This window comes from Festucalex cinctus, chromosome 4 (genome assembly GCF_051991245.1).
Source record: "Festucalex cinctus isolate MCC-2025b chromosome 4, RoL_Fcin_1.0, whole genome shotgun sequence".
Taxonomy (NCBI): domain Eukaryota; kingdom Metazoa; phylum Chordata; class Actinopteri; order Syngnathiformes; family Syngnathidae; genus Festucalex; species Festucalex cinctus.
Genome location: NC_135414.1, coordinates 1,810,875 through 1,833,511, shown reverse-complemented (window position 1 = coordinate 1,833,511; position 22,637 = coordinate 1,810,875). Strand labels below are relative to the sequence as shown.

Here is a 22,637-nt window from a genome sequence, read left to right as displayed (position 1 = left end):
CATATTTTGAAATGCACAGCGTATTGGTAAAATTCTGGAACAACTGCAATTCATGTAGCTCATTATATTCTAACAGCATTTTTTTTTTTTTTTTAGTTAATATGTTCATTTCATGTAGACTTTTATTTTACTTTATTTTATTCATTCATTTTCATGTACTGTACCTTACATTCATTGGCCAATGAAGAATTCCTTGTCATTGCAAGCATTTATAATAATTCTCCAGGCTTTTGATGTTTTACATTTCTGGTCATGTAAAATAGTGTTAGGTTAGGTGTCGAATGAACACTGCATGTTGACGCCAAAGGAAATAGTATTTTTTTAGTTATTCAAAATGTACAAATTAACACACAACAACAATATACAAGTTATACAAACTACAACAACAAGTGTCAGACATGGACTAATTATATGCCAGGTAAAAAACCTTTGTATTGTCCTCAAGGATCTGGGAAAGTGTCACTTATTTGCCACAAGTCACCAAGGTGCTGCAGTCTGGGATCCAGGTACAGGAAATCATGGTGGTGCTGATGTGGGATCCAGGTACAGGAAATCATGGTGGTGCTGATGTGGGATCCAGGTACAGGAAATCATGGTGGTGCTGATGTGGGATCCAGGTACAGGAAATCATGGTGGTGCTGATGTGTCAGCAATGTGTCAAAAAGTATTTCTTGGTGTCAGTCTATCAGCTGGACTTGGATATCTTCATGTTCCTCCATGGTCATTTCCTGTACGAGTCTCTGCAAGAAGGTAACAATTGTATGTCAGATGAGGTACCAAACAATGAACTGAAAGTCACTGAGCCAATGAAGTACATTATTACATGAGCAAGACTATTTGTGAAAGCCATGTAAATTCCTGCACATCGAAGTACAAGGAAGCTGTTGTATCTTCAATCAAAACTAATTAAGTTGCTTAGTGATATTTATTAGGTAAAATTGTTCAACATGGTGACAAATCGATATCTGAGTAAAGGGTTTCAAATGTTTTTGTAAGCAGCACTTTTCTGAGTGGTTAGTAGCAACAAGACACAGGGGGTTTACGAGTCTGAGTTGCATCTGTGTAGTTCAGTTAACACCATTATTTTTGTACGATATACTAAACATATCAGCAAACGATGTAATCTAAATACCACATATTCCAAGCAAAGGTATGTTTTGAGCCATTCACATGCATGCTCGAATGGAATTATTTTTCCATGATGACATAATTGTACGTTACGAGACACCGCGTTCTCTTCCCCGTTCTCTTCCTCGTCGTCTCCCTCGCCCCCTCATCGCCCCCTTTGAGATGGTCCACATGTCTATAAAACATAACATAACTGTGTGTTCTCTGTTGCATGGTTTAGTTGCGCTAACAAATATGAACATAGATAGCCATTATCATTAGCTGACGTACAGTATTTCCAAACAATGCCGACAAAAATATTAATTCTGAAATTAAATGACTAAATCACATTTATTAGGGATCTGTACAGTATGTCTAACAAATGCAATTCACTTACGTCATCACTCGAGGGAATACCAGAAGTTGTTTGCGTTCTGTTCCGGTGAAATTGGTGGTAGGCTGTTGAAGTAGGGTCTCTCTGGGACGCCGTAGTTCGTGTGCTTAAAATCATTGCGTTATCTTGTTTGACCGATAGATGGCGGTCGTGAGCTACACACTGGGGCTTTAAGTTAGCCCTTTAAATCCACACGATTTTTTTTATTTAGCCTTATATCTACACTATTTTAATTTTTAACATGATTTTATGTAACTCTTTATATCTATGCTATTTTTAGTTTACCTTTTAAACCCACACTATGTTAATCTGTCCCTTTGGCCGCCAGTCGGCGGGTACAACTAATGGCATACAATAATTTCCCCTAGCCTTACTTTTGGTATTGATGTGCTAAAATCTGTTACTTGTAATGAAATAGCGAGTGTTAACTTGCCTTTTTGCTTGGTTATTGACTACATGACACGGGGCTGTAGGTGTCTAGTAGATCTTTCATTAGTTTAAGGCTGCATGCTCTTACGCAGGTTGACATGTGGCCAGTCCCACGGGTGTTAAGGCTCAAGCCGAGCCGCTTTCAAGTTCCCCCGCACTCTAGAAGGTGCCTGCCCCCCTCCGAAGAGTGCACACTCGATCTGTTCGGGTTCAATATTGGTCGCTTGCAGAGTTTTACTCATAACACTAGAGTTAATGTGGAGGATTGCAAGTGTCGCTGTATGTAGTTATTTACGCTGTATGGTTGGTGTTAGCGGTGCCAATAACTCAGAATTTGTATGTTGGTGTCTGTGTTGTGATTTCATGAACAACTAAGCTGTGCTCCTTGTCATCTTTGTCTACTTTGTTCATGATGTATTCACATCATGAAGGGGGGAATGTGGGATCTGACTTTTGGTGCTGTCTCTTGAACTATTTACCTATTCTAGGCCAAATGTTCAAGTGAAACCCTTTTTATGCTAAACAACTTTATGATTGCTACTTGTGTTTAAATAGCTTAAGGAAATTAAATGCCAGTGTGTATCCTGTCTTGTCACAAAGGGAATCATGTATTTGTTATCCTATAATCATTAATTTTACTTAATTTTGTAACTCTAAGGCACCAGCTGAAAACACAAGAAATCACATATGCTCAATCATTTAGAACCAGTGTGAAGCGATCCACAGCTGCCAGGCGTCGCTATGTCTGTAAAAGAACGGTAAAGGTGTCAAAAACTTGCAAGTTTACTGCTGTCAACTGTTGGGAAACTGCTCCTTCACGCTTAGGGCAAATTAACCTGTTGGGAAAGCTGCTCCTTCACGCTTAAGGGCTAATAAACGAAATGACATCCTGAAGGTTTACAACTGTCAGCTGTTGGGAAGATGCTCAGAGCAAGGATCTCATTACTTTGATGTCTGCAAAAGGTTAGTTTTAGCAAATTCATTAGATCATACAATGTAAATGATAGGTCACTATTTTTTATGTATGAATAAGTCCTTTTGATACCAGTAAAAACCTGTTACTACTTCTGGTCTCAAGAATGGGGGGGAGACGCATAATCTGCTGACCACTTTATAACAATTGGATACCAGTAGAAGTCACAAAACTAAGCTCAAAAACTACCCCCTAGTGGTCGAAAGCAGATACTATTAGCATTCAGTAAACTGCATCTCATAATAAGTGGGTTTGGCCGAGACTTTACTTTACCAATAAGATCTAAGCGTGAAGTGGGCAGGCAGGTTTGATAGCCAATCAGGGAAAGAGGTTGTACCATAGATGATGCTTTATAAACTGTTGCATTTCCTGAGATTGTCAGATTTTTTCCATTTGCGCAAATTGAATGGTCTCAGTGTGCTTTTGCCAATAAAGCCGCTTTTTGTTCAGCTTGACTTTGGACTCCTGCCTGTTTTTTGTTCTGACCTGCTCTTTCCTCCAACTCACAACGCCAAAGGTGGACCTGGTGCATCAGCCTGCCAACAGGTGTTGAACGCTGCGGACAGTCTTCCGGCTCCGGCCTGGCCCGAGAGCCGACAGTGGGAATAATCAGCTACGAAATCGGAAATTGTGAATTTTGGAACTGAAAAGCTGGAATAGCTCATAGCATGAATTACTGGAATGTACTGAAGTTGGAATGAAGTCAATCGGATGAATAACGTGGAAGTAAATGGAAAATGTAGAATGTGGGAATAATCTACAACGAAATCGGGAATTGTGAATTTTGGAACTGAAAATCTGGAAGAGCTCATGGCGTGAATTACTGGAATATATTGAAGTTGGAATGAAATAAATCGGATGAATAATGTGGAAGTAAATAGAAAGTGTAGAATGTGGGAATCATCTGCTACGCAATCGGAAATTGTGAATTTTGGAACTGATAAGCTGGAAGAGCTCATTGTGTGAATTACTGGAATATATATTGAAGTTGGAATGAAGTAAATCGGATGAATAATGTGGAAGTAAATGGAAAATATAGAATGTGGGAATAATCGACTACGCAATCGGAAATTGTGAATTTTGGAACTGATAAGCTGGAAGAGCTCATTGTGTGAATTACTGGAATATATATTGAAGTTGGAATGAAGTAAATCGGATGAATAATGTGGAAGTAAATGGAAAATTTATAATGTGGGAATAATCGGCTACGAAATCGGAAAATGTGAATTTTGGAACTGAAAAGCAGGAATCGCTCATAGCATGAATTACTGGAATGTACTGAAGTTGGAATGAAGTGAATCGGATGAATAATGTGAAAGTATAAATGTGAAATGTAGAATCTCCAAAATGTAGAATGTGGGAATAATCGGCTACGAAATCGAAAATTGTAAATTTTGGAACTGAAAAGCAGGAATCGCTCAGAGCATGAAATACTGGAATGTACTGAAGTTGGAATGAAGTAAATCGGATGAATAATGTGGAAGTAAATGGAAAATATAGAATGTGGGAATAATCGACTACGCAATCGGAAATTGTGAATTTTGGAACTGATAAGCTGGAGAAGCTCATTGTGTGAATTACTGGAATATATATTGAAGTTGGAATGAAGTAAATCGGATGAATAATGTGGAAGTAAATGGAAAATGTATAATGTGGGAATAATCGGCTACGAAATTGGAAATTGTGAATTTTGGAACTGAAAAGCTGGAATCGCTCATAGCATGAAATACTGGAATGTACTGAAGTTGGAATGAAGTGAATCGGATGAATAATGTGGAAGTAAATGTGAAATGTAGAATCTCCAAAATGTAGAATGTGGGAATAATCGGCTACGAAATCGAAAATTGTACATTTTGGAACTGAAAAGCAGGAATCGCTCAGAGCATGAAATACTGGAATGTACTGAAGTTGGAATGAAGTAAATCAGATGAATAATGCGGAAGTAAATGTAAAATGTATAATGTGGGAATAATCGGCTCCGAAATCGGAAATTGCGAATTTTGGAACTGAAAAGCAGGAATCGCTCATAGCATGAATTACTGGAATGTACTGAAGTTGGAATGAAGTGAATCGAATGAATAATGTGGAAGTAAATGTGAAATGTAGAATCTCCCATTAAGAATAATGGGGAAAAATCGGGTACGAAATCGGGAATTGTGGGTAAGGCATGAATCGTAGGAATAATAAAAATACAAGCGCGCGTCGCGTGAATTTTAGGAATAGTTTGAAATTGGAATGGCGAAAATCGGATGAATTATGTGGAAGTAGTTACACGTCAAAAAAGTGGGCGGAATAAGAAGAAGAAGAAGAAGAAGAAGAAGAAGAAGAAGAAGAAGAAGAAGAAGAAGAAGAAGAAGAAGAAGAAGAAGAAGAAAGAATGAATAACATATGTGTGAAGGCCACCAGCCTTCACACAATAAAGAATGAATAACGTGTGAAGGCCTCCAGCCTTCACACAATAACCGAAAAGAAAAAGGGCTGGCAGGAAGAAGCATAAAGCTTATAATTTCCCGCCCCCATACTATACTAGGACGCAGAAAATCAAACAAATATAGTTAAAAGTCAGCAGAGATAATAAAATTTCACTCAGTTCATCGTGTCCATGAAGTTATCCAGTTGATTGCATTTGGAGTCTTTTGGTTCAGGCTAATGGATTATTAAGGGCTGGACTCTCATCAAATGTGTGAAATTTTGAGAAGATAGGATCATCTCGGTCAAGTTAATGCAGCTTTTATTGTCACGAAAAATCTTCAGACTTTGTGGCACCGTAGCGGCCACGCCCTTTTTGCGAAAAGTTACAATATTCGGTGTGGGGCATGATCAACATCTTAAGGCTTTTCTGACCAATTTTCAACTGGATCCCTTCAACGAACTCAGCGCAGTAGCTAAAAACGTAAAGTATGACATTTATTGTTACCATTAGGTGGCGCTATATGTATAACTGAATTTTATCATATAGATGTTTTCAGGCCGTGACTATTACGTTGCCTGAGAAGTTTGAGATTTTTTGGAGCTTGAACATGGGAGTTATTAAGCATTTGCTCTTTCTGGACAAATGAAATTTTAAATGCAATATGCGATGCTCCGCCCCCGTCATATAGTATTTCGAAAAGGCAAGATGTTTTGCCCAGTTGTTCTCTCAGGTCTTGAGGTGATAAATGCCAAGTTTGAAGTCAAAAGCATGACCACAGTGAATGTGCCAAAATAGGCCAAAATTGGACGTTAAAAAATTCATGATGATGTCTTAAGGGCTGGATTCTCATTAAATGTGTGAAATTTTGAGAAGATAGGATCATCTGGGTCAAGTTAAAGCAACTTTTATTGTCACGAAAAATCTTCAGACTTTGTGGCACCGTTAACGGCCACGCCCTTTGGCGAAAAGTTACAATATTCGGTGTGGGGCATGATTAACATCTTAAGGCTTTTCTGACAAATTTTAGTAGTAGTCTTGTATGCATGGAAGTGACACCCGACCCCTTTCTTTACTCAATTGCAATGTTTTATATTTAATTCTAGCTCTGCGTCCTTGCCATAAATACCCTGAAATTAATCTGTCCCACTCATTGAACTGCTTCGGTGTTTATTTTAATTGGTAGACATTGAAATAAATAAAGCAATCGGGGTAGTATGTTTATCCTTATTGAATCGATCCTTGAGCTAAGACTCAAAAATTGAATAATACTCCACCTCTGTAAATGTGACTTAAGTTTCAGATTTAACTGACCAAAGTTGAGATCAAACAGTTTGGCAAAGTCTCTTGGTAGTGTGACTCCCAGGTATTTGATTGAATCCGCCTCCCAATTCCAATCAAATTTGTTCTTCATTTCTGGCGGTGGGTCATAGTTGAACGTGAGCGCCTGAGTCTTGTGAATGTTGATTTTGACTCCTGTCAGTGTACCATATTCTTTTAAGTTGTCCATTAGCGATGGCTGGAGACTTCAAAACCCAACTAAGAAGGAATTTACTTACTTCTCTGCGGTGCACCGATCATTCTCAAGAATTGATTTTTTCCTTACAAATAATTCTATTGTTGATAAAACTGCTATAAAAATACATTCTATAATTATAAGTGATCATGCACCAGTCTCCCTCACTCTACAAATTGACTGTACCTTTAAACTACCCACGATATGGCGTTTTAACATCTCACTACTGAAAGACGTAGAGTTTGATAAAATTATAAGAAGGGAATGGGCAGATTTTTTGGAAATAAATGACTCCCCAAATATATCTCCATCTCTTCTCTGGGAAACAGGGAAAGCGGTAATTAGAGGGAAAATTATATCATATTCAACTTATAAAAAGAAACAGGATCAAAAATTAGAAAAATACTTGGAAGATAAAATTAAACAACTAACGGATGAATATGCAACAAACCCAAATAATCAAATATGGACGGAACTACAAAATATAAAAATACAGTTAGATAACATGTTATCTAAAAAGACAGAGTTTATAATACAATAGTTGAGATATATTAATTTTGAACATAATAATGAATCAGGTAAATTTCTGGCAAATCAACTTCAACGGAATCGGGAAAAATCTCTTATAACGGCTATTAAAGATATAAATGGTGAATGCACACAATCACCAGAAGAAATTAACCATATTTTCTATAACTATTATCGAAATCTATACTCAGAAATTAATAGACCTAACCCTGAATATATTGAGGTATTCCTTAATAGCTTAAATATACCTCAGTTATCTACTGAACATAAAGATACTCTAGATGCCCCGCTTACTATTGATGAGTTGTATAGTGCTTTAGACAGTATGCCTAATGGCAGAGCACCTGGTCCAGACCGTTATCCGGCTATTTTTTTTAAACATTTCTGGTCAATGTTTGCTCCATTATTTCTAAGAGTAGTAACTGAAATTATAAGTAAGGGTGAAATACGTCAAGATATGAATATAGCAGCAATTAAACTTTTATTAAAGCCAGAAAAAGACCCCACCCTCCCGTCAAGTTACCGACCGATATCACTAATTAATACCGATATTAAAATTATCGCCAAGGCCTTGGCATCTAGACTAGAGACAGTAATCTCGACAATTATTCATAGCGATCAAACAGGTTTTATTAAAGGTCGTCATTCTACTAATAATATTAGGAGGCTCTTTAACTTAATTAGTATGTCACAGCGGTATGATAAAAAGGCAGTTGTTATTTCGCTGGATGCAGAAAAAGCCTTCGATAAAGTTAACTGGTCCTTCCTCTTTGCCGTCTTAAATAAATTCGGCTTTGGGGAGTCATTCATTCAATGGGTCTCAATATTATATGATTCTCCTAAAGCTACAGTTACTACTAATGGGATTACATCACAGAGTTTTACTCTACAAAGAGGTACAAGACAAGGGTGCCCAATGTCTCCTTTATTATTTGCTATATTTATTGAGCCGCTTGCATTAGCTATACGTCAGGATAGACGGATCCAAGGAATCCACTCCGGGACAATAGAACATAAAATTAATCTATATGCCGATGATATATTACTCTATTTAGAAGAACCTGCTATCTCGTTAGGGGAAGCATTTAACTTAATAACTAAATTCTCTCACTTATCAGATTACTCTATTAACTGGACAAAATCAACATTATTACCTATTACAGAAAATTCATGGAACCCTACAAGTCTGGATCCACACTACTCCTTTCCCACAGGTAATTTAAAATACTTAGGTGTTAAAATCTCACCTAAGTTAACTGAATTAACTTCTTTAAATTTTTTACCATTATTGGATAGCATCCGTAGTGACCTGGAGCGCTGGAATAATCTTCCTATCTCTTTCCTCGGTTAGCTACTATAAAAGCTACTTTAAAAATGAAAGTTTTACCAAAGATAAATTATTTATTTTCAATGATTCCATCCGTCTAACTGGTTCCAATCGCTGGACTCTGCTATCATAAAATTCTATTGGAATAAAAAAAAAAGCTAAAATTAGTCTATCTACTCTTCAGGAAAGTAAATCTAAAGGAGGTTTAGAGGCACCAAACTTTATGTACTACTATATAGCTAATCAACTACAATATCTTATGCTATGGACACAACCCAACAGAGATACTAACTGTTGGTTGGAATTGGAGCAGAAGGATTGTAATAATCTTAGACTCTCAGATTTACTCTTTATTACAAAATCGATAAAACGACATAATTGTTTTAAAAACCCAATGATAGCCGCCACCCTGACTGCCTGGTGGAAGGCATTAGAAATGACTAACTCCCAATTGGCCCCCTGTGGACTCTCTCCCATTTGGCATAACCCCGACTTTCAACTTAATAATCATGTGTTCCATTTAAGCTTATGGGAGCAGAAAGGAATTACACACCTTTATCATCTTTTCTCAGATAATAAGTTTATATCGTATACAAGTTTGGTCCAAAAATATGAAATAAAAAACGGAAATTTCTTACATTATCTGCAAGTTAAAAATATGGTTAAGAAACAAATCCCAACACTTCAGGATACGCTCCAACTGCCTGTCTTAGCTAAAGATATTATAAAGCTTTCTCCAACAACAACAAAAAAAATATCAAAAATATATGTTATTTTTATATACAAATAAAATGTTTTTGCCGACTTTAAAATGGAAAAAAGACTTGTCTATAGTTCCGGAACCAGACTTTTGGACCCAAATCTGTGAAAATGTATTTAAAATGATAAAACATACAAATTTGTAACTTATCCAATATAAGATACTTCATAGAACATATATTACACAATATATGATGAAAAAAATGGGACTATCTGACTCAGACATTTGTCTCCAGTGCTCACAAAAATACTGCCGATACTCATCTTCATGCCACCTGCACCCGCCGGGTTGGGGGAGGCCCCGCTGGTCGCTCCTCTTACTCACTTCACTAGTTTTGCACTATACACTTTGTAAATATACACATCGGGCACACAACACATTTCTTGGTGGGGTGGGGAAGGGTGGAAACACCCTCTTCACCCTTCAACTCAATGTCCAAGGGGAGGGGTGAGCTGGGGTAGGGAGCCATCAGGGGGGATAGACTGCAGTGCCTAGCAGCGCTGTGGTCCCCCCATCTGTGTCCCTGCCCCATCACTTTGTCCCTCCATTTCCTTTTTTAATGCACCACACATATACATATTCATTTTTTTTTGGGATGCGGGTGGGTCGGAGTAGGGGAATTTTTTTTTTTTTCCCCCTGCTCCGACTCACCTGCTCTCTATTTTAATGCACCACACGCACACACTTGTATATACACTGGGTGGGGCCACATTCACGGTGTAAGGGTAGAGCTTGCCAGTCGTTGTGGGGGGTGGCGGCTTGTTTGGGGGGGGTGGAGGTATGGGCTGTTGGGGGTCGGGGTGTGTTCGGGGGTTTGGTGGCGGGGCCTGGGTCGTGGCGGGTGGCGGGTTTGGGTGGAGTGCGATTTCACTTTGATTTATCTTTCTTTATCTTTTTTTACCTTTTCTCTGGTCTCCTGACCATTTGAACTTCACGACTCTGGCGAGACTTTGAAGTACCTGGTTAAGGTGAAGGGTAATGGGATTTTTATAAGGTTTTAGGTGAATTAATGAGTATAAATTTAGACGTATTTGTACACACATGCACACACGCACGCAAACGCACGCACGCAAACGCACGCACACACACACAAAAAAAAAAGAGCAATGATGATAAGACGTTGAATCGGTAAGACTACCGAATGAACAATTCTGAGCTCTAAAAAAAGAAGAAGAAGAAAAAAAAAGCTGTCCATCAAATTTGAAAGTGTCTGTGTTGGATATGTAATTGTAACAACTATGGCCTATGGCCCAAGCCACCCTCTAATTTTTTTTCTGGTTTGCTTCTTCAAAAGCAAACTCTCTGCAGTCGCATAAACATTCCACAGCTCAGACAGGATCTAAGCTTGGTTAGCTCTGCAGGTGGTCACACAACCACCAACAAAGCTCTTTTGAAGCCGCTGACCAGGTGACAAAGGAATTTATGCGTCTGCCGAAGGAGTCTATTCGGGCCCCGACTTCCCGGAGCCCGAGAAACGCCTTCAATGAATTGGAATATACAAATGACTGATCAAAGGAATGTTTATGAAGTTTCTTATCAACCAGGGGGGACTATCTGGCGTCACCCCTCCAGGGGGCACTCCTCGAATGCCTAGATGGAGCAACAGCACCGTCAAGTGGTGAAACTTGGAACTATCCTTAGTGACAATTCATACAAGTAACCGCATTTTACACATTTATACCATGATAATTCTTGACAGACAACTGAACTATGAATGATTCATGTTATGTCTTTGTGTGTATGAACATCCTATGTCATTTGTACTCCATAAGGAATGGAAGGTAATCAATATCTTTCAGTTCAGTCAGATTAGGCTCAAGAACGACCTCACAAATTAGTTTATGATGCATTAATTACGATGTGTGCTAAACGGGTTGTGTGGGAAAACTGATTTGCCAGACTGACCAAATTTAATGCCAAATTATTAATCCCTTTAATAATTTGCTTTTTTTTTAAGTCTGCGTGAGCGAACAGAAGGGTTTGCCACTCCCTCCTGAAGCCCCGCCCATAGACTTTAAAAAGACGAGAGGATCTCTCTCTCTCTTCTTCTCTTCTTCCGCTCTTCTTCCGATCTCTCGTCCCCCCAATGCCTCTTCACCTGCAAGTAGCCCAGCTTGCCCACTGACTCTTTTTTTCCAAGAAACTTGTCCAGCATGTGGCCCCCTTTTGTTCCTGGCAGAAACCATTGCCACGAGAGCCGACGCTCGCTCCACGCCACACCAAAGCAGGTGCAAATTGCAACGCTGACCCCAAAGACACTCTTTTACTCCCTTTTTCTTTGTTTTCCCTTTTTTTTTTCTTCTGCACCATCGGTGACTGTCCGCCAGCAGCGAGCTCCGCGGCCCCGGGGTACACTTGCAACGTACCGCCGGACTCAAGGTTGTGCACCTAAGCCGCACCGCATCTCACCTGCTATTCGGTGGCGCCCCACCGCTGTGCAAGCGCACCTCCAACTGCGGGTCTTCCCCGTACGCAGGCACGCCGCGAACCGAGCTCCAACACCTGGAGTCGGACAGTTGTCCGGCAGAACCAAACTCGCCCGGGAAACACCTCGCCGACCAATCAAGGGACGAGCTGCGCAACTACGTCAGCCCCCGAGCGGCTCCCTTGCTCACCTGTGAAATAGCCCCTTTTTGATTTTTCTTGCCTTTTTGAACGAACATTGACTATTTTTCCCCCTTTTCCAAAGACCTCCCGTTTCTGCTCGTTCTACGCAGTATCCAACTCGTAAGTGCACATTTGATTTCCTCCAATTCGACATACTGCTGTGTGGAACTTACATTTGAAACATATCACAGACCTGGCAAGTTAAATTTCTCTTTTTCCTGTTTCCTTATTCGTTCGCATTCTTTCCCTATTTTGATTAGCTTTATTTTGATCTCTTTTCTTCTGACGGTAGGATAGTTAGTTAGGCAGTGTTTTGATTCTGTAGTGTAGCAATCGTGAATAAATGCATGTTTTATTAACTCTATTCTGCCTAAGTCATCTGTGTTTCCGAGTCGATTATTATTCTTTTGTTAGTACAACGAACCACTGAATATCGAGTGTGGCGACTTTAGATTATAAATGACTGATGAAGAAAGGATTTTGGTCGTTGTTTGCTCCTGTTAACCCAAAGCAAAGCCAACGTGGTGCCCCTAGAGGTTATCGAGGTAAATACAATTTACCTCCCTAACGTCCAGATTATTAATTCGTCTAAAAGACGACCCAATTATTGCTACAGTAATATATAGCAGTAAGTCATCTGCAAATAGAGACAGTTTTTGCTCCTCCGAAGCCATTTTCACCCCTTTCACATCTCGTCTTTGTCTAATCCATTGACTCAGTGGCTCAATAAACAGTGCAAAGAGTTGTGGTGAGGCACAACAGCCCTGTCTCGTACCTCTCTCCAGAGTGAAAGGGTGAGTAAGATCTCCATTGATCTTGATTCTGGCAGAAGGAGAGTCGTATAGTGCAGTAAAAACATCAATCAGGTTTGATTGGAAGCCAAATTTTGCAAGTACTTTATATAAGAAAGACCAATTTACCGAGTTGAATCCCTTCTCCGCATCGAAACTTAGTATCAGCGTCTGCAATTTTTGTTCAGTAACATATTTTATTATGTGTAGCGTTTTCCTAATATTGTCTTGAGTTTGTCTAAGTCTAATGAAACCTGTCTGGTCCAAATGGATCAAGTCTGGTAATATTACCTCTATCCTTCTTGCCATTATAGAGGTAAATAGTTTATAATCAATATTCAAAAGACTAATCGGACGGTAACTCCCACATTCTAGCTTATCTTTCCCTTCCTTGGGAATAACCGTTATCATTGCGTCCTTCCATGAAGCGGGAATTACCTTCTTTTCCAAAACCCAGTTAAATGTCTTTTCAAGCATTGGTATAAGCTGTTCCTGTAGAGTTTGGTACCATTCTGAGCTATAACCATCCGTTCCTGGAGATTTCCCCCCTTTTTAACTTCCCTATTGCTAATTTGATTTCGTTCTCTGTTATTCTTGTCATTAATTTGTCGTTTTGAGCCTCTGTAACCTTTGGTAGCTGTAATTGGGACAGGAAAGACTCGATCTGTGCATCACTCCCAGTTTGATATTGAGAGTATAGTGTTGTATAGTAGTTGTAAAAGCATTGTTTAATTTTCTCCAGACTTGTTTCTATTGCCTTTGTTCTCGGGTTCTTTATTTTGTATATAGTCCTTTCTGCTTGTTGTTTTCTTAATCTATATGACAAAAGTCTCAATAATTTCCCTCCTGCCTCATAATACTGCTGTTTTGTAAAAAGAAGTTTCTTTTGTACGTCTTGTGTTTTTAAATCATCTAGTTCTTTCTTCAAATTTATTATTAGGGCCCGAGCAGCGACCGCTGCGAGGTCCCTCTTGTTTTTGTAAGAATTCTTCTTCTTCTTCTTCTCTGTAAATGATCGCATTTTTGAGGGCCTAAACATTTACGAAACCTCACCAAACTTTGCAATCTCTTCGGGCCCGGCGAAAAATTTGATATTATGAAGTTGTCATAACAACGCGACTCTATAGCGCCACCTAGTGTAGAAAAATAAAAACCAATCCCGGCCCGTTTGACCGAGAGCTACGAAAATTGGCAGGCACGTGTAGCACCCCGAGACGCACAAAAAAGTAAATAGTAGCCATTTCCTAAAATTTACAGGAAGTGAGCTATGAATGTCCAATTTTTGCCCATTTTGGCACATTCACTGTGGTCATGCTTTTTCCCCCTTTGCAAACATTTTTCATCCAATTGACTTCAAACTTGGCATTTATCATCTCAAGACGTGAGACAACAACTGGGCAAAAAATCTTGACTTTTCGAAATACTATATGACAGGGGCGGGGCATCAAAAATTGCCTTGAAAATTTCATTTGTCCAGAAAGACAAAATGCTTAATAGCTCCCATGTACAAGCTCCAAAAAATCTCTAATTTCTCATGCAACTTAATAGTCATGGCCGGAAAACATTAATATGATAAAATTCAGTTATACATATAGCGCCACCTAGTGGTGACAATAAATGTCATACTTTACGTTTTTAGCTACTGTGCCAAGCGCGTAGAAGGGATCCAGTTGAAAATTGGTCAGAAAAGCCTTAAGATGTTGATCATACCCCACACCGAATATTGTAACTTTTCGCCAAAGGGCGTGGCCGCAACGGTGCCGCAAAGTCTGGTAATTTTTCGTGGCAATAAAAGCTGCTTTAACTTGACCCAGATAATCCTATCTTCTCAAAATTTCACACAATTGATGAGAGTCCAGCCCTAAAGACATCTACGAACTTATATTTCATCTTACTGATAGCGCCACCTACTGGCAATTTTTTTTCTTACGATTTTTCTTCAATGTTTTTCTCCAACCACGTTAACTGGACCTACCTCATATTTGCTCAGATGAGGGTTTCGGCTTTCATGATTTCACAACACGAAGTTTTGTGAGTTTTCGCGAATCCTTGTATCTGACTCTCAGTCTAGCAGGGAAGAGGGTCTGAAATGGGATGTGATCTTGCTTCAGGGCCTTTTGAACCTCAGTAAACTGACGTCGTTTTTTTTAGGATCAACGGTGAATAGGCATTATCCAGGTTAATGTGTTTTTCCTGCCATGTAAATCCTCTCCCCTGCCAGGCTTTTTGAAGCAGCGTCTCTTTACTCACGAAGCTCAAGAACTTAACAATAATGGAACGCGGTGGCGCTTCGTCCGGTGGTTGCGGCCCAGCTGACCTGTGCGCCCTTTCAATCTTCAAATCCAGGTCGCTCTCCGGCACGTCAAGTCCTTCCCGGAGTAACTTTTCCACAAGTCGGCGAGTCTGCCTTGGCACCTTCCGGAACTCCATAAATCCTCAGATTCTCACGCCGGGAGCGACCCTCCAAATCCAGCAGTTTATCTTTCATGTTTGTGTGTAGCTTTAGCATTTCTGCTACCACTACTTCTGTGTTTTGGGCCATTTCCTCCACTTTTCAGATTCGCTCTTCAGCTTCGTCCAATCTCTTGTTCGCCTTCAAAATATCTTCTTTGAGGATATCAAATTGTTTCTTTGTTCTCTCTGCGAAAATCCCTTATTTCGCGCAAGATTATCTCCACATCCGTCATTTTCCCATCGATAGTTTGCCTTATCACCGTCGTTGTCCGTTAGCTTGCACCGTTAGCCCTGTGTCGTTAGCGCTCCCGCCTGGTGTATTTCCTCCCACCGCTTTCTTTTCTACTCTTTCAGTTCAAATTATTGGTAGTTCTCTTACCCCTGCGTTCTCAAATTATTGTCGACTTGATTTTCTTCGTTTGAATCGGGGAATTTTTGAAAATTAACTGGTTCTGTCGGGAGCTCGTTCAACACGCAGCCATTGCGACGGTGTTTCGACCGGAAGTCCTGAAGGTGCTTTTCTATTGGCTGCTGCTAGATGACATCACCTCTGTGTGACATACTTTCAAACGTCATTATTCCGGTTTATATCAAAATAAACCTACTAAAAATCACATTTAAAATCATCCCCAAAGGCTCATGCATTAAATTAATTACCAAAGACTAAAACGAAGGAAATGTTTAATAATTATAGTTAGTTTTTGTTTTTTAAAAAGCATTTTCGTTTTTATTTTATTTCGGTAACAATATTGTTTATTGAATTTTAGTTTGAGTTTTTTCATTAGTTTTAGTTAACGAAAATAACCTTTAATGGCACCTGTTTTTCGATCCCCTCCCTTCTTACTTTGACCGTCTCCAAACATTTTTGTTTTGTTTATTTTATTTGAACTGAGTCAAATGCCCTTTTTAGCATGGCCCCCGGGCTGTAGTTTGGGCACCACTGCCATAGACCATTCCATATTAATGAATAAATTGGAGAGATATGGTATAAGAGGTTTAGCATACATATGGATAAAAAGTTATTTGGAAAATAGATATTAGTATTTGCAGTTTAACAATATACAATCAAAACACTTGAAGATTACTCATGGAGTTCCCCAAGGGGCTGTGCTAGGCCCTAAACTATTTATACTGTACATAAATGATATCTGTTGTGTCTCAAAAGTATTCAAAAGTGTCTTATTTGCTGATGACACAACTGTCTACTGTTCAGGAGAAAACCTGAAGCAGCTAAAAAATTTGAACACATTAAAAAAATTGGTTTGACATGAACAAATTATCATTAAACTTATTTTAAACTCGGGCTGGGAGATATGGCCAAAAAATAAAATCTCGATTTTTTTCTGTCATTCTGGACGATTCCGATTTTACTCGATTTTAATCAAAAGTTTAAAGAAAAAAAAAACATTTAAACAAGGTTTGATTTATTCAAAAATTAATCTTGTGCAAAATGTTCAGACAATAACGTACACAATTTTTTTTTATCAGTTTTACGGTAAATTTAACATAGCTTGTTCAAAGCTACTCCTATCTTTTGCATAACTTAAATGCAACATAACTTGTGCAAAAAAAAAAAAAAAAAAAAAAACTACTCACAGCCTTTTGCTCAACATAAAAAAACTACTTATGGCTTTTGCATAACCTAAATGCCATAAAGCTTGTGCAAAAAAAGCTACTCATAGCCTTTTGTTCAACTTAAATGCCACATATAGCTTGAGCAAAAAAACTACTCATATCTTTTGCTCAACTTAAATGTCACATATATATCTTGTGCAAGAAAAAACTACTCATAGCTTTTACATAACTTAATTGCCACAAGTAAGTAGTTCTAAAAATTGTAAACAGGTATTGTAAACCACACATCCAGTATTCTGCAAATATACAACTCAACTCACAATAACATTTGTATATAACAAAACTTCAAGATCAACAGCGTTAAAATAATCAACACTACCTTTTATTGTAATAAACTCAAATTCCTTACAAGCAAAACTAGCCTGTCAACTGACTCTGGCAAAAGACAAGCTCTGGTGCATGTCACAATGTTTCCCCCGGTACTAAATACAGCTCAAGTTGTGTGTGTACTTATCTTTGCTAGCGTTAGCCACGCCGCACTCTCGAAGACGTGAGCATTCCTCCCATTCTTTCGGATGCATTTGGCGCAAGTGCTGGAAGAGGTTAGTTGTGCTGCCTGCTATTTTTCGTTTTAATAGCTATTCGGCAAACTTTGCACACGCTTTTACTTTGCTCTACGTCGCTCTTGTAAAAGCCGAACATGAGTCCCTTTTCCTGGTCTTCTGGAGCAAGACAATGTGCGCGAGTAGACAGCGTACCGTTTGGCCAAAGTAGCTGATGTGGGGCTCCCGGTGATTTGGAACCGTCAATTTCCTTCGCTGCCGGTTGCCGTGGGTTGGCTTCGCCGCCTGGGAGACCATGTAAAGGCCTCAGTATACTTCTGCGTCAGGCTCACGCAGAGACGTTACGTTTGCTTTCAAACTTGTGCGCGATACACATCAGATTAATGAATTAATTTTTTCATTAATTTCTGTGCGTGTTTGTGTGAGTGAAAAGAAACGGGGAAAAAAAAACAGACGGTGATGTGGACTACCTGTACGGCTGTTGCGGGCACCTGTCCGCCTACTGATGATGTCACATACCGCAGCTTCGCTATAGTAGGGTGACGTCATCAGCAAGCGCGCCAGCCACCAAACGAAGGACCCCAAAACAACGAGTGTAAACCGAAGCGAGCCGCTCAAGGTTAGATGATGTGTATTTATTTATAAGCACCTCGATTTCACGATTTAGCTCATTTTCACATTGTGGCACTTTCAATGGACAAATTAATCGAATTAATTCGATTTATCGCCCAGCCCTATTTTAAACAAAACCAAGTTAAAGTTTTTGGCACTAGACAAATCACTCATCAAGTCAAAATGATGGTGAATTCAATTGAAATAGAAAGGGTGTATGAAAATACACTTGTAGTAGTAGTAGTTATTTATGATAAATTATGTTGAAAGTCACACATAGAAAATGTCAAAAGGAAAATGTCAAAAATCATAGATATACACTATAAAACTAAGGATGTCCTGAATAAGAAATCATTATTCACATTATACTGTTCATTATTATTACCGTATTTGACTTATTGTGTGGAAATCTGGGGAAACGCATATAAAACAAATACTGTTTTCAAACTGCAAAAACGAGCCATAAGAATTATTAATGGATCAAAATATACAGAAACAACACATTCCCTATTTATTAAACTAAATACAATGAAATGTTATGACTTGGTTGAGTTTAAAATAGCACAAATAATGTACAAAGTACACGACAATCTACTCTGCCACAGTACTCAGAAGCTGTTTGAAATTTGAGAGAGTCCTTATGACATAAGGGGTACAAGTGTCAACAAAAAATTATAATAACAAAAAATATTAAGCAAAGGTGTGTTTCTGTAAGAGGTGTTAATTTGTGGAATAATTTTGGTACTGACCTGAAAAGATGCAAGTCAATTGCTGAGTTAAGAAAAATGTTTAAAAGCAAAGTTCAAGAGTAATTATTTAAACCAGACATGAGCTGGTAAAATTGCTGAAATGTAATTTTTTTTTTTCGATGTACCAGTATAATGAAAATTGTATATGTGAGTATGAGGATGTATTATTATTCTGTATGCCTATGAATTTCATGTATATACATTATTGGCAAATGTACGTATGTGTTAAAGTGCATTTGTATGCACGAGCAGGATTACACATTTTCTTTTATTGAAATGCATTAATTTACTGTTTTAATAATGAAATAAGCCAAAAGAGAGAAAGAATAAGTGGTAGGATTAGATACGTTTTCAACTTCTTCCTATTCCCTTTGAACACGTAAACTATCACTAATGATTGTACAAGTATATATATATTTTTTATCTCCTGCTTGTTTATGTTTATATCTTTATATGTTCAATAAACAAACAAACATAAGAAGGCATCGTGCCTGTGCCCACCTGTTTGGGATGTTTTGCTTTGTGCGACACATGATTGTTTGGCTGTTTATGGCAACTTTTGTAAATCTAGAAATAGTGTGATTGTAATATTGTATACAATACATACATCAGCTCCTGCTGTTTGATAGCCTCTGGTTCTTGTCAGGCGTCCCTCATACTTCAGTACTATCTCTCTGGCATGCCTGGAAAACAAAGCATAATAGTCAATAAGCATCTTAATAATAACTAGACTAAGTGCAATTTCTGGAGAAATTGCGTGGGAATGCTGAAAGCTGAATGCTAAGATTTTGAATGCATGTGGAATGCTTAAGAAGTAAATTGAGAGATACATTCTGAAATTATGACCTCCTGGTTACTGGGCAATGGACTTTACCAACTGTGCCACCGATCAGTATCAGACACCTGGTAATGATGATAAGTTATATGTATGGAAGTTGGCGTGAAAAGTGAAAAGTTCAGTGTCTGTCCCATTGAAAATATATGGGAAAAAAGTTTATATTAAATGTTAAATTGTGCAAATACTGTAAGTGATGTGGAATCAGACGATATATATACCCCGAGAGTCGTGAATTTTTTAAGCTAGCTGAAATTTGAGCAGTGTAAATTGTAAGTATTATGTGGGAGTTGTTAGGCGGCAAAAAAATGTGGAGAATAAAAATTACAATAACATACATCTAAAATAATAGAGGTAATAATCTCTGAACTCCTGTACCTGTAATTGCTGTATGTTTTCAATATTAATATAAAACATGTTACTATGTTACTATGCTCAATGATAGTACGACAATGATAATAGTTCTGTGGGGAAAAAATATGGATTTCAAGTTGCAGTCCAATCCCTCATGAAATCCAGAGCTGCATTTCCATTAATTGTGAATTTACGTCGATAACAGTGCCCACTTTTCGGCGTGTTTAAGTATTAAAAGTGAAAAAATAGGCACATAATGACAGGTATGCGAGGTTAGAAGTAAAGAAGGTGAGAGAGATTTTAACGTAGCCAGACACAGAAATAGAGATGTAAACAATGTACAGAACTTTAGGCTGATTAAAGATAGAGATAGAAATTTGTTGACTGTGATGTGCTGGATAGATGGAAATAATGCTTCGAGGAGCTGATGAATGTGAAAAATGAGAGAAGGAATATTGTGAAATGTACAATTAGTCAGTGAGAAAGCACTGCAAGGATGAAAAGTAGAAAAGTAGTTGTCTGTGGTGAAATACCTGTGGAGGTATGGAATCATCTAGGAGAGGTGGCTGCAGAGTTTTATGGTTGTTAAATAGAACTAGACTATGTGCAGTTTCTGGAGAAATTGCGTGGGAATGCTGAAAGCTGAATGCTAATAGTGAAAGCGACACCGAACAACCGAGTGAGCTGGAATCGGCTAGACAGCCTTCAACTTGGTGAGTGACAGCGTTCGGTGGCTGGCGGGAGCGGCCGGTGAGATTTGGCTGAGCCACAAACTGGAGTGACGTGTAAGCGACACCGAACGACCGAGTGAGCTCAGCTGGAATCGGCTAGACAGCCTTCAGCTTGGCGAGTGACAGCGTTCGGGGCTGGCGGAAGCGGCCGGTGTGATTTGGCTGAGCTTCAAACTGGAGTAGCGTGTAAGCGAAACCGAACGATCGAGTGAGCTGGAATCAGCACGTGAGTAGAAGGCGTATCGTGCTGTGTGGAGATTCGCTTGTGTTTGTCGGTTGAGTACCGCACCGGGACCTTGCCAGTGCCGCTGCCAACGCCTCGGCGGACCGCGCAGCGGGGAAACATGGCTCCGAGAATAAACGCGCTAACAGCCTGCAGTACAATTCTTTTTTTTACACATACAATTTTTTTTATACGTACATTTTTTTTTTTACGTCCAATTTTTTTTAACGTCCTTTTTTTTTCAGTACACCTTTTCTATTTTACGGGTACACATTTTTTTTTACAGATAATTTTTTTTTTTTTACGCACAATTTTTTTTCTTTTTTTACGTACATTTTTTTTTACAGGTACAAATCACGCTATTTACAAATAAAAATTTCTACTTTTTTCTACAGGTACACATTTTTTTTTACGAGTTACTTTTGCACCATATTTAACTCCATAGAAGAGGTAAAGCAACTGAGAGAGGAAAACATGAAAAAGACGCAACGGATCGCGGAACTTGAACAACGGGTCGATGACTTAGAGCAATGCACCCGAATAAATGAGGCGGTAATCACCGGCATTAAGATCAGACTGCGCTCTTATGCGTGAGCGGTGACTACACTGGATGGTGGGGAGCCCAGTGAAGAGGACTTGCATTCATTCGGAGCAACAAGTGGGATCATACTTACAAAGCAAGGGAATAGAGATGGACTTGAAAGATATTGAAGCGTGCCATCCATTGTCCACCAAGTATGGACAACCGCCCATTGTCGTAATGAGATTCAGTGGTCGAAAGAACAAGATGGCACTACTTAAACAACGACGCAAGTTGAAAGGTACTGACGTATACATAAATGAACATTTGACAAAGAGGAATGCCGAGATAGCAAAAAGGGCAAGACAACTGAAAAGGCAGCGCAAGATTCAGCATACGTGGGTATCAAACTGCAAGATTTTCATTAAATTGAACAGGACTCCTGAAGAAGCTAAAGTGTTGGTGGTGAAGAAAATGGAGGAGCTTGACAAATACAAGTGAGAGTAAAAGTAACATGACACGTGACTCACCACAACACCATTATGCTTGTTACACCAAAGACACTGACTTTGCCAAGTAATGACATGGACATGTTACTAAAAATTCTTCAGCAGGAGCAAGTGGAGCAACAAACCTTTGACAATGATGAATATAACACAGGCGATTTGGTTACAGAGATTGACCCTGACCGTTTTTTATCATCTACTGCTAGTAATTGACAATATTTAACTCAGGATCAGTACAACAAGTGTGTGGATTTAGAGGACAAATTGTCCATCATACATTTCAATAGTGATTATATCAAAGAGTATTTATATCAATTTGTTCATCCCTTCAGTATTATAGGCATTACAGAAACCTGGTTCAATATTGATTATTATACATATATATATATATATATATATATATATATATATATATATATATATATATATATATATATATATATATATATATATATATATATATGTATATGTATATATATATATATATCCATTTTCTTGACCACTTATTCCTCACAAGGGTCGCGGGGGGTGCTGGCGCCTATCTCAGCTGGCTCTGGGCAGTAGGCGGGGAACACCCTGGACTGGTTGCCAGCCATATATATATATATATATATATATATATATATATATATATATATATATATATATATATATATATATATATATATATATA

The 22,637-nt window shown here is 38.6% G+C and overlaps 1 protein-coding gene across 7 annotated transcripts in view; it reads right to left on the bottom strand.

Moving 5' to 3' along the window:
- tmc3 (transmembrane channel like 3) overlaps positions 1-22,637 on the bottom strand; it is a 587,484-nt gene that overhangs the window by 445,533 nt on the left and 119,314 nt on the right. For all 7 annotated transcript variants that reach the window (XM_077518216.1, XM_077518214.1, XM_077518224.1 and 4 more), the window contains one exon: positions 19,403-19,478. In XM_077518216.1, coding sequence (XP_077374342.1) covers positions 19,403-19,478 — 76 coding nt within the window. The remainder of the gene's footprint in view (positions 1-19,402; positions 19,479-22,637) is intronic.